Source organism: Micromys minutus (genome assembly GCF_963924665.1).
Source record: "Micromys minutus genome assembly, chromosome: 2".
NCBI lineage: Eukaryota > Metazoa > Chordata > Mammalia > Rodentia > Muridae > Micromys > Micromys minutus.
The window spans coordinates 77,983,309-77,995,918 of NC_137971.1; the positions used below are offsets into that span (position 1 = coordinate 77,983,309).

Consider the following 12,610-nt stretch of genomic DNA (forward strand, 5'->3'; position numbering starts at 1 on the left):
TATATTTGTATATATTGCAGACACACCAGGTCATCTGATCCCATTACAGATGGTTGTGAGCCACCATGTGGTTGCTGGGAATTGAACTCAGGACCTCTGGGAGAGCAGTCAGTGCTCTTAACCGCTGAGCCATCTCTCCAGCCCGATTAACTTTTTTTTAACAAGATGCTGCAAGTCTCTTACCTAAGTGCCCCGAGAACACAGTTTATCATTATTTAGGTGACCTAATTTTTCAGTCACTTCTACTGCATGATGACTTCCTACAGCGGTACTCCCCCCACCCCTGAAAGTTCTATTCCCAGCCTCTGTCTCCTCTGAGATTTCCAATGTTTCAAATAAAAGCCAGGGCGCCTTGTGATGCCCACCTTGCTTTTTTTTTTTTTTTTTTTTTTTTTAATCATCTGATTTTGCCTTTTATTAAAAGAAAAAATTGTTCCCATTTCAACACATTAATCCTGCTTGTGGGAGTTCCACTCATTCAGTGGAAGGCTGAGGGGCTGTCTCCACAGTTGAGCTTGTGGCACCTTTTATGCCCAGGAAGAGACCACATGTGGTTGCTAAGGACCACACACAGCATCCTGCAGCTCTTCAAACTCCCTTCCCTTTAGACTAGACTAACATGAAATCAGATTGCCAAGTGATCAAAAGAAATTCCACTACAATATTACAAGTCTTTCCCCGACCCCTATACTTTAGATTCTGAAAAGTCAAAACATAAGTAAAGGAATTCAGGTAAGACAGTCCCAAGGCGATCCGGGTAGTGGCACGTGCTGTCATCTCTGTGCGAAGGAGACTGAGGCAGGAGAGTGAGCTCCAGGCCAGCCTGGGCTTCCAGCAAGACCCCAACTGAACATGGCACAGGAAAAACACTGTCCTGGTTTAGTCCAGACACAAACTAAAAAACAGAAGTTGTCACAGATAAAGACACGGTTGCTCTCAGAGCCCAGGAGCAAGTCAACCGGCATCCACTGTCCTATGACATGGTCTCAGAGCTGAAGGCAGACACAATCATCAAAGCCCACACTTTGACACTGGGCTACTCCATGGCTTACAACCCACAGCAACAGAGGAGAGCTGCTGTTTCTGCTCAACTATGTAACTGTGAACAGCCTCGTGTGGATACACAAACATCCATAGGTTCCAAAGGATCGCTCGAGAATTCAACCGACGCCCTGATGGCTACCTCTGACTTTGTGCCATTACAACCACATGAACATAAGTGTTCAGGGCTAGATGCTCATTGCCTACTTTGCCAGGATCAACCTGTTCACCAGATGCCTGTTCTTTTGGGTCAAATGCATTGGCTGCCGCTGGGAGACAAGCCCCTGCCTCTGAACCGCCTTGCTCCCTGTTTTACAGCAAGCTACCTTTTCCTTTGAAGCACAGAAAGGAAGGCCAAGCTAGCTTCATCTGTCAGTCACATCAGCGTGCACTGGGGATTGCCAGGAAGGAAAAACTGTATTTCTGTTGGCAGTTTAATTCCTGAGAGAACATCACTCAGAAGAGAAAGGAGGGGAGAGTGAGGAAGAGATGGAGGGAGAGGAGAAAGGAACATTATATAAGCAATGAGAAGGTCTACCTGCCCTTGCATGAAACAGGACATCGCCACTCAGCACACAGACCTTACTGAACTAGGAAACACAGAAGGTAAATGAAGAGGTGAGAAACCTCCCCTTCCCTGGAGGATTTCAAAGGTTTCTCTCTGGCCACCAACTTCCAGCCATAGGAATTCGGCCTCTCTGAGTGGCTCCTTTCCTCCTAGCCTCAGGAAACGATATAATCTAGAAAGGCAATCAGCAGAGCCACGGGGCTGAGCTCTCTCTAAGGGCAATTGGCATGTCATTACTGAAACAGTTGGAAAGGACCCTGGGAATATTATGGGACACACAGAGCAGAGGTGTCACACCATGGGGAAGGGGAAGCTAGCCTTGCTTCCCAGCAGTGACCCCCCGACTAGCCTTACCTCAGGAGCATGGTAAGACACACACTGAAAGATCCAGCCCATGGCAGGCGAGTACAGAGGGAGATAGGACAGCAGCTCCACACCCTGGGCCACCAGCTGGTTCTGGACAGTGTCTCCATGAATCTACAGGAGACCAAAGGGACATAAGAGAGGAGTCACATCACACAAGGCAGGCTGGCTTAGAAGTGGGTGAATGGATGTGAGGGTAACAGCCTGCTTTCCCAGCTGAATTGAAAGACAAAACAAAATGCACAGCAAGGTTCCCATGCTGCCCAGCTGTGCGGCTCATGAGGGTGAGTTGCACAGACAGAAGTAACCCAAACAACGGGACAGCAGATGCCAGAAAGTAAGGCTGATTTGCTGGAGTCATTTCCTGTTCACATGTGTGTTATCTCTCCCTCCACTCAACACAAGGTAAAGTCCCCTGCAGATGCCAGTGTCCCCTTGCACACCTGGCCAGCTTGGTGAATTTGTTCATGGAATGGTTAGCTCAGTGGCCTCAGTGGCACTCTCCTACCTGTTTAAATGTGAGCAGGAAGTCAAAGAAGTTCTTATTGAGGCTCTCCTTAAGGTGCGGGGCCACTTCCATCCCCACCTGCAAGTAAACAAAGTGACACCCCCTTAACAGGGAAGAGCCAGCTGCAACTAAGACACTGCTCCTCCTGGCGTTTTTCTCCTTTCCAACCCAGGCTCTCACTATGTCCTCACTGGCCTTGCACCTGACCACTCCCCTGCCTCAGTCTCCCAAGTGCTGGGCTTATAAGTGTGTTATAATTATATAGCACAATTTGATAACAGAAAGCAAAGGAGCTGGGATATAGCTCAGAGTAGGGGGGTTGCTTAGCAAGTATAGGACCCCAGTGTTCCTCTGCCAGTACCACAGCACATGCACACACACACACACACACACACACACACACACACAGGCACACACATAGGCACACACATAGGCACAGACGATTAGAAGAGAAGTCTACACCATTCCGCTGATCTGTTCCCCCACTCAATAAACATGTATTCAGTTTATAAGAAAAACCACAGAAGCTATTTTTAATGGGAAAGGAGCACTGGTGATCACCTTTGAATTCCCAAGAGCAATGAATATATCCCTGAACAAACCACCCAGAGAACAAATCAATACAGTACAAAGGGAAGGCTGTGCTCCCGGGGTGGTGACAACACCATTCTCTTTATTTCAAACACACAAGACAATCAACACTTGGGGATATGTTTATTAGATGAAGCAAGACTATGGCAGGGGGAGGAGTGGTGTGGTAGTGGTCCATGTGCTAGGCATACACGTGGTTCAACCCCCAGCGTCTTCCTGAAGCCCTCACAGCTTACAATTAAAAAGACAGTCACCCTCTACATCACTGCTAAAAGCAACGCAGACTCATTTTTTGCTAGTCGGGCAGTCATGGAAAAAGACACTTTTGAAGGTGTTTTACACCGTTCTAATACGACAAATACAAAGAACACAATTGTCATCATCTGTCCAGGGAGACGCTTTAGCAGGAAAGGGTGCCTGCCACCAATCTGAGAACATTCCTGGAACCCAAATGGTAGAGAGAAATCTGACTCCAAGGCATGCCCCCCCAATGCCCACGCGCACCCCCCCACACACAAGGTGAATATAGTAGTAATTATTTGTTAAAGCCATCATGGGGCAGACATGGTGCCATACAGCTTTAATCTCAGAACTCGGGAGGCAGGGGCAGATGGGTCTCAGAGTTCCTGGCCAGCCTGGGCTACGTAGAAATTCTAGGCTAGCCAAGGCCACATAGTGATCGTTGGCTCCAGGATTCAGGATTTTAAAAACAGCCTGAGTTTTAAAGTTTGAAGAAAAATACATAAGGCAAAGAAGAGAGTGCTTTTTGAGTACAACAGAAAGATTTTAAATTTCTTACCTAAAAAGAACTCCCTTATGGGGAGCTGGAGCACTGGAGTTGGAAGGTAAGTGAAGGTACGCACCACCCCAGGGAGCAAACATTTGAAAACCATAATGTCCCTACACCAGGCTCCCCCTTCTCAGATTCAGCTCCAAACTACTGCGCAACCTGACAAGTCTTCCTACAGGAAGCTATTATCTGGGCTCCTCCAATGAGGACAGAGTTCTCCCAGTCACCAGGTCCCAGTGGTTACAATAAGTAAGCTGTTCTAAGGATACCACCATCATTAGGCAGAACTGTGTGAGACTCGCTAGAGGGTTACATTCCCAGAGCAGCTTGAAGGCCGCTGGGGTATTTCAAAGGACAACCACCTAGCTAACAACTGTCCCACTGGTTCCAATTCTATTGTCTTCCCTTCCACTTAATAAGTACGTTAGGTGACAGGGAAGGCTGGCCCAGTGGGCAGGCTGTGGAGAGGAGCTGAAGGGACCAGAGCTGGAGGAAGGGCTCCTCAACCTCTCCCCCTGCAAACAACTTCAGGCTCACCCACTCGCTGCTTTTGTTCCCATTTTATCTCTTCTAATCAAGCCAAAGCAGCAACTTGAAAGTCGGCCTCATGCCAGGTTCTCCCAGCATCCTTCAACCCTACAGTTACAGGGCCCTCCTGGCAGGCACACCCACCCGTCTACCCTGAACTCTTCAGCCCAGGGACTGGACTGCTCTTCCCTATATAATCCAACCATCTGGGTTCCCCACTCTCTTTGTAGCTTTGGACCTCCTGGCTGCTACTCCTGGTTCCCCTCTCTTTCCCCTTTCCCTTCCCACCTTCTCCCAACACAGTTCAGGGTCATGTCCAGTCTGGCCTCTCCCAGATGTCCCTGCCTCTGGCTGTGTTCCCCCACACAGATACAATAAGCCTTTTCCAGGAACACCCACGTCCTTTCCTTTCCTTTCTTTCATTTTTTTCTCACTCACTCTCCTTTTTTCCAGACAGTTTTCTATCAGTTACTTCTCTCAATACCCAAGAAGACAACTTCAAAGAAAGAATTATCTTGACTCAGTTTCAGAATGTTCAGTCCAGGGTCACTCGATCCCACGTGTAAGGACACCATGGGACTGGGAGTGTGTGATGGACAGAGCTTCTCATGCGTGAGCGGTAACTCATGCCTCAGGTCAGGACCCCAGTAATCTAATCGTCTCTAGAAAACCCTTGATGGATATACTCAGATGTGTGCTTCCCTGATTTCCTATACATCTCTCAATCAAATCAAGATTAACTACCACACAAGCCAACAGTCTGAGGGAGGTTCCTGCCACTTATAACCAGTAACATCCTTACAGATGTGCACCAACCCCAGGACTGAACCCAGGACCTCACACCTGCTAGCACTCTGTCAAGTCAGCCCTTGATTCTTTTGTCAAAACACTTAACAGCTGCTCAAAGAGGACGGGTCTTCTACAGCTCCTGTGTACCATGATGCTACCAACACAGTAATACTCCCTCAGCCTCTCGGGACAGGGTCTTCCTCAGTCTCACCACCACACTTTACTTACAAAGAGCACTATCATGGCCTGTTCACATGGCCTGTTTCCCATCTCAGGTTTGTAAGGAACACTGGTTTCTTTGCTGGCTGCTCTTTAGTGAGTAGATGCATCATCCTTAGTTTGATTCTATTTTCCAACAGAAGCCAATCGAGATGAAGAGAATTTGCCAAAATTGGTGAGGTGAAAGGCAACAGAGTACAGATATGAAAACCAGGATATCCTTGGGCGTCTCCCTGGGGAAGTAGCGTTTTGCATACAGGAGACTTTGCATACTTTGGGCACAGGAAGCTTCAGTAGACTCAGAAGGTTAGCTCTGATATGTCTGGGTTTAAAACCCACCCCAGATTTCAAACAGAAAAGCACACTGTACCTCACCTGTTACAGAGGAGGAGCAGGTGGCCTGCGGCACCTCCCTCTTCCCTGGGAACGTGTCCCCATGATGGCAGTCTGCACTGACTCCAAGGAGTGCCTGCCGGGTGTTCTGGTGACTCTTGGCCACAGAGCTCTCCTCACATCACACAGGAGAAGCAGAGTGAAGGCCTCTGGAGAAACCCTCACTGAAGGTGCACAAGGCACGGGGCAGGTGCAGAAGACCCACTATCTGGGAGGCCTGTGAGAGCTGAAGCCCTGTGTGGCTGAAAAAAAAATGGCTCCATGGGATGCATTCTTCAGAGTCCAACAACTGAATGAAGTAAAAGCACCAAGCTGCACTCCTTCAGAGCAAGGCTGAGAGGGAACAACTGTCTCCCATCCACCACAGCAGCCTAAGGCTGTGTCAGGTCACAGGGACAGCTTTCCCTCCTAGGCCTTGGCCAGCTCACATCCAGTCTACCTCTTTAACAAAATGAAGATGCATACACACACAGAGAGAGACATACAGACAGAGACAGAGTCACAGACAGACATACACACACAGGCAAACACACAGGCAGGCAGACACACACACACACACACACACACACACACTCCACACAAAATAAACCCAAAGAATTCAACACAGGGAAAAGCCTGTCTCAAGTGACTGGAAGGAGCCTGGAGCCTCCTTCCCAGCTGGTACTGAGAAAATGAATCCAGAAAACCAGTTCACTTGGGTAAAGATGACCTTAAGCATCCCCTAATTAGAACTGTGGTAAGTTGGTCTACTTCAAAATTAACTTTCACACACAGCCCTGCAGCTCTTGTCTCTGTGGAAGAGCTGTGTCCTACAAGGATCAGCTAATTGGGTGCTGGAGGCGGGGCCTGCTCAGGAGGCGGGGAGCCATGTCTGGGAGCTCAGCATACCCGACACAGGTAGGCCCGGGCGTACACCGACACGAGTGGATCCCCAATCCCTCTGATCATGCAGGTTAGTCGGGGCAGGCACTCTGAAATCCCCCTGTGGGAGAGAGGAGTGCAGCGTTACATTCTCCCTGTTCCTCGCATCCATGAAAAAAACCGTATTATCCTGAATGTAGGGGAGGAAAGCACAATCCTAAGAACAGATCAAGGTCAGAGTTTTAGTTTGCCGAGGCAGCGTGACCAGTTTTTCTCTGTGGGTACAATTTACTAAGTCTTCCCCGTACTGAGACATATCCTTGTCCGAGGTCAAACTTATTTTATGAATCTGTTTCTCTGGTGTGTTTGACACAGGGTCTTACTCTACAGCCCACACTGGCCTCAGACTCTCAGTGTTTCTGCCTAGCAGTGAGGTTGCAGGCACATGCGACCGACCCAGCCACACTGCACTTATTTTAACAGTCTTATCTCCAACCTGGCTTTCCATCAACTGCTAGCCCTATATGGGTCCATACAGATCACTGTTTGGCCTTGGTTCAGTGTCCTGTGTCCCATCTCTTTCTACCACCTCAGGCTATCCAGAGACAGCCAACCCCAAACCCATCAACGTGACCTAGGATTCACTTCCGTGACATGGGTCCTTCCTTCTTAGACATGATCCTTGCCCGACTGGGGAGGCAAAGATACCTATTTCTTTAGCACCTATAAAACCATCCCAGTCACTCCTAGCTTCATACTAATTTCCTGTGGGAGGTCCTTCCAAGCTCTGAGAATGGCTCTCAGAATCACATCTGTGAGGAATCACAACAGCTTGTTGCCCAGGTTCCTGCTCCCTCATTGTCACCAACAGTGGCAGTCCACACAGCATGGTGCCTGCTAGGTCTGCCTCCCAGTGCCCCGTGCACAGTTTGGGGCCCCCATGAACTCTTCCTTAGGTCCACATTCAGTAGAGGGGAACTGAGGCTCAGGATGGAAGTAACTTACTGGAGACTCACAAGGCCAAATGCAGGTTGGACTGACCTCTGGGAGCTACACACTACCTCACCGCCATGCTTGACCTTTCCTCTCTGCTCAGCAGATGAGGATGAAACTGTCATCAGCATTTTATCAGGTTTCCACATGATACGAGGGGAACACACACAGGTGGTGAGCATGAGGTCACACATTACAAACTCACGAACAGGTCACTACTGTCAGACTGCTATCACGGGCTGCACACTTGTATGAGCTTTGCGGGAACTCTATAGATCCAGATGAAGAAAGGCCTTACGTTTTGGAGAGGAATTTGTTACACTTCAGGATGGACGCTTCCACGTAACTATAGAAACATCCCGTTAAGGAAGAACGTTCCAGATGGCCTGTGCCCTGCCAGGCAAAGGAGATTCCAAAGGGGAAACAAAAACACTTAAGCAAGTTTTAGGCACAAGGAGGCCATGATGGCTCTGACAATGGAGAGAACCGAGTCAGAGGCTGCCATGATCTCTACGGGGTTCTCCAAGTTCCACACTTAAAACACTGCCTGTTGGTTCATGGTTCTGTGTTGAAATTTAAAACAAGTTTTAAGCCTTCAGATCAAAGCCCCAAAGGGGGCGTGGTCCTGAGATAACTAAGATGCTGCGTGTGCAGGTCAAAGTCTCCACACTTCAGTACTAGGTACTGGTACAGAAGAGCAGGACCTGAACCCTCAAGGTGGCTCATCAGGCTGCAACCAAGACAGAGCACCAAGAGTTTGGCTCCCAGCATCCCCGGGGTAGCTCACAACCACCTATAAACTCAGCTCCAGGAGACCCAATGCCTCTGGCTTCCAAGGGTGTACATACATGCACACGAACACACACAGAGTTAAAAACAAATCTTTTCTGAAACGAGGCACCTTAATAGGGATAATAATGTGAATGCTCTTCAAAGAAACACAAGCCTGCTTCATGCATTGTAACCAAAGTGACAAACAAGAAACCCATCAGGAAGGAGTGAGATCCCAAGCAAGGATTTCTTTGGTGTAGCTGTTCCCAGTGACACCGCAGCAGAAGCAGGTGTCACTGGGAACTTGAGGGCAGCCTATCGCATGGGTGCTGTCACCGGTACTACACTTCCCACCCATCATGAAAAGAGGACAAGAAAAGGATACAATCTTGGAATGAGCTCCCGGATGGAGGCGATCTTGAAAAACCAATTCAGGCATGTCTCTTTGGCTGTATCATTCACGTTCTCTGGAGAGAAATGATCTGTAATGCAAAACGGTCAGTGTTGTTACCCAAACTCTGGCTTGTTTTTTAAGCTGGTCTAACTGTGTAGCTTTAGCTGCCCTGGAACTCACAGAAATCTGCTTGCCTCAAGCACCAGGGTTTAAGGCGTGTACCACTACAGCTGCCCTGTTCCTGGATCCTTGTAGCTGCTGCAAGTCTGGGGGGCAGAAAATGAGGAGGTGGGGTTTCTCCAGGCCGTATTGAGACAGCGGGGAAAAAAATGACACCACCGTACACAAACATGGGGGAAGATACCCCCCATTGTGCAGTGTGTTTCAGCTAGATCATATATCCACACCGTAGCTCTCTGTCTACTCCCAGAGTTGAGAGAACAGAGAAGTTCAGTGACCTGCACAGATACACAGGAAGCCGACTGGAGCATGAAGGTAAGCCCGGGCAGCCCAACTCCACAGCCTGCATACTTTGCTGCCGCATGTTGCTGAACCAGAGTTCCTTGATGTGGGGAGCAGTCACCGCAGCAACAGCTGATGGACCACAGATGCATCTAGCACCTGGTCTTTGACCATAAAGAGCCAAACGGCCACCTCTACCCTTCCCCCACACTCCCAGCCCCTGTGGTCACACCGTCAGCCATTCCAGCATCTGTTCCTTTTCTCTTTAATAACAATAATAATAGAATAATAGAACTTTGATTTCTCAGCTGACCACTCCGCCATTCCTGCAGCTAGATATAATCATCTGACTGAGTTTGGGCTCCAGAATACAAACAGAAGTGGAATTTCTGTGAAGCATCTTTAAGAGGAGGTATTTCTCCTCCTTTGTCCTCACCTGCCTGACTGGACAACAGATACAAATGCTGGAATCTCTGCAGCTACATTGACCCAGGACCATATTAAAATAGCCAGAGTACCAATCCTTGGCAGTGCTACCAGCCTTACCTCCCTTGGTGGTATTTTGAATGGCCTGGCTCTGCAGCCAGACCTAATCTTGATATATATAGTCTTTGTTATCAATAACATAAAGTCACCCCTCACAGCTTCAGACATGGCATAAATTTTCATAAGGGGTGGAAGGCTAGGACAGGAGAATTGCAAGCTTAGGGTTACATAGCAAGACCCTGACACAAAAAGAAAAGGCTGAAATCTTACATATGAAAGACACAGACACATATGTACACACACAGACACACAGACAAGTATACATATACAGAGACACACACACACACATATATACACATACATACACATATACACATGAGATACATAATACATATACAAACATTTACATACATAAGCACAAGAGACACACACAAACATACATATACACATGGGCATACATATATGTATGAGACACACATTCATATACACACGTGCATACATATACAGAGACACATACATACACATATATACAAGACATATACACATAAAAACATACAGGTAACACAAGTGCATACAAGCACATACAGCAATTTCACATAACCCAGAGATTACTTCCAGGACAAGAGAGAATTAAGAAATAGACAATGCTACACAAGACTTTTTAACACAGCATAGAAAACTAAACAGTACTAAATAAGAGATTCCTACACTTCATTTGTTCACCAGAAAGGCCTTTAGAAACCCACTGCAGACAGCGTATAAGCTTTCAGACAGTGCCCAGAACAGACCCTGCCCTCAGGAAGCTTACCAGTGGTGGAGACAACTAACAGGAAACAGTGACCAGGCAAAGAAACAAGATGCCAGGTAATTAGAACCTGGGAGGAGAGGGATGGACGGATGTGTAGAGGGCGGGGACTAGAGAAAGGGACCAGGAAAGATCTCTGCACAGGTGATACTTGAGCTACAACCTGAGTCACAAAGGGAAGCCACCATGCTTACACAGGAAGGCGATATAATCTAGAAAGAATGCAAAGGCCCTGAGAGCAGCTCCCCCCCTCGAGGAGCTGGCAGGGAGGAGGAGCACAGAGGGAGCCCCCGGGGGCTTCCCTAAGTGCAGCAGCAAGGCCCTGAAGGCTCTGGGCGGAGGAGCCCCACAACATGGATGACGTGCTTCATATGTCAGCACTGCAGCTGCAACTTGGGGAAAGGATCCAGGATTTGGAAATTAATCAGGATGAGCATTCCACATAACAGAGGGGTTTGTTCCCTCATACCTTTTTATTTTCCTTTTAAGTACTTTAATTCTGAACTTTTGCAGATGTTTTAGAAGAGACCAATTAGTCTAATTTTCTTTCATCGCCATACTGATAAAGGTCCAAGCCATCCCGATGTGGCTCAAGTCAGCCCTGGGGACAACCCAGAGATGGGATTGCTGAAATGAGGCAAGATCCACAACACAGCCAAGGGTTAGAATGCCTTCCAACTAGGACACAAAATGACGGAACACCCAGGGCGCGTGACTTCATTATATATATATAACATATAATCTAACACATGTAGATTAGATTGAGAAGGGAGAGGGGACAATGGGATGGCTCAGTGGGTAAAGAGGCTTGCTGCCAAGCCTGATGACTCAATCCCTGGACCTCACACAGTGGAAAGAGAAAACTGCCTCCCACGAGTTGTCCTGTAACCTTCAGTCTTGCTGCCACGGAGTGGGAGGAAGAGTTAGCCTGAGCCCCTAATAGGCAGACAGCCAGGGAGAGGGACAGTGGCTAGATAGTGGCTTCTGTCTCACCCTCCTGTCAAGAGCCTCACAACACAGAGCAAAGGCCTTGAGCGCTCCCTCTCTTGCCAGCAGGATACGTATGGTGGGCTAGCTCAGTAAGTTCAGCAGACATGCTTACACAACAGACTGACCAGCCTTACATTCGTGGAAGACAACTCTTCAGGGACTTTAGAAACCCAGGCCTCCAGGAGTGGCCGGGCCTCAGCCTCCTGTGGCGTGTGCTTTACAGTTCTCTGTGTGCGTCAGTTTCCTGTGTCCATCTTCAACCACAGATTCTGTCTGCTACCTGCCATGCTCAACAGCGCCCCTGCCTTCCAACCGCTAACTGGGGGTAACGGCAGCATGCGTGTGCCTTGTCTCCTTCACACAATAAATAAATGTTAAAAATTTTAAAGAAGTGTGGGGGAAGGGTGACAACACATAGTAACGTACACTTTTCCTCTTGGATTTTTCCTCTTTTTTCTTCTCTTGGTCCTCTTCTTCCTCCTCTCCCCACCTCCCGCCTCCTTTTTTTAATGGAGACCAAGTAGTCCAAGCTAGCCCAGAATCTATGATCCTCCCGAGTGCTGGGATTACAGGCCGGCCTGATGTGTCCTTGGCATGACCCAAAGAGCTCTTAGCATCCTCCAAACTCACAAGAGCAAACACTCTCACAGCTCCAACTCCTGAGGGCGAAGAGCTCAAGAGTCGGCTTCTCCCATCTGGGAACTGATTCAGACGGAAAGAATGAGTGCAAATGTCACCAGCGTCCTCCCCACAGAACTCTTCAGGCGGAATTCTGCGGAAGAACGTCAAAGCTTCCCTCCTGATTTCAGTTAAGAGTCCTTCCTGGCCCCTGGCAACTGTGGAAGAAGTCTGTCCTCTTCCTTCTGGGCTCTCAGTACCAGAGAAAAGCATCAAGGGAAGATTTTAAGGGAAAGGAAAAACATAATGACCAAACAAATTGCAAGGGGAAAAAAAAAAAAAGCCTGGGCTAGCCCGGGCTAGCCTGAGCAACATAGTTAACCTGCCCCAAAACAAAAACAAAACATATCCTGATCTATAGTGCTCTCAGCTAAAGTAAA

General features: G+C 48.2%; 1 protein-coding gene across 1 annotated transcript in view; it reads right to left on the bottom strand.

Moving 5' to 3' along the window:
• The window catches only part of VPS35L (VPS35 endosomal protein sorting factor like), a 98,241-nt gene that overhangs the window by 57,966 nt on the left and 27,665 nt on the right, over nt 1-12,610 (bottom strand). The window contains exons 10-14 of the mRNA XM_080911622.1: nt 8,801-8,897; nt 7,943-7,990; nt 6,679-6,772; nt 2,481-2,558; nt 1,964-2,086 (exon numbers count right to left, since the gene is read on the bottom strand). Of these exons, the coding sequence (XP_080767748.1) occupies nt 1,964-2,086; nt 2,481-2,558; nt 6,679-6,772; nt 7,943-7,990; nt 8,801-8,897 (440 nt within the window). The remainder of the gene's footprint in view (nt 1-1,963; nt 2,087-2,480; nt 2,559-6,678; nt 6,773-7,942; nt 7,991-8,800; nt 8,898-12,610) is intronic.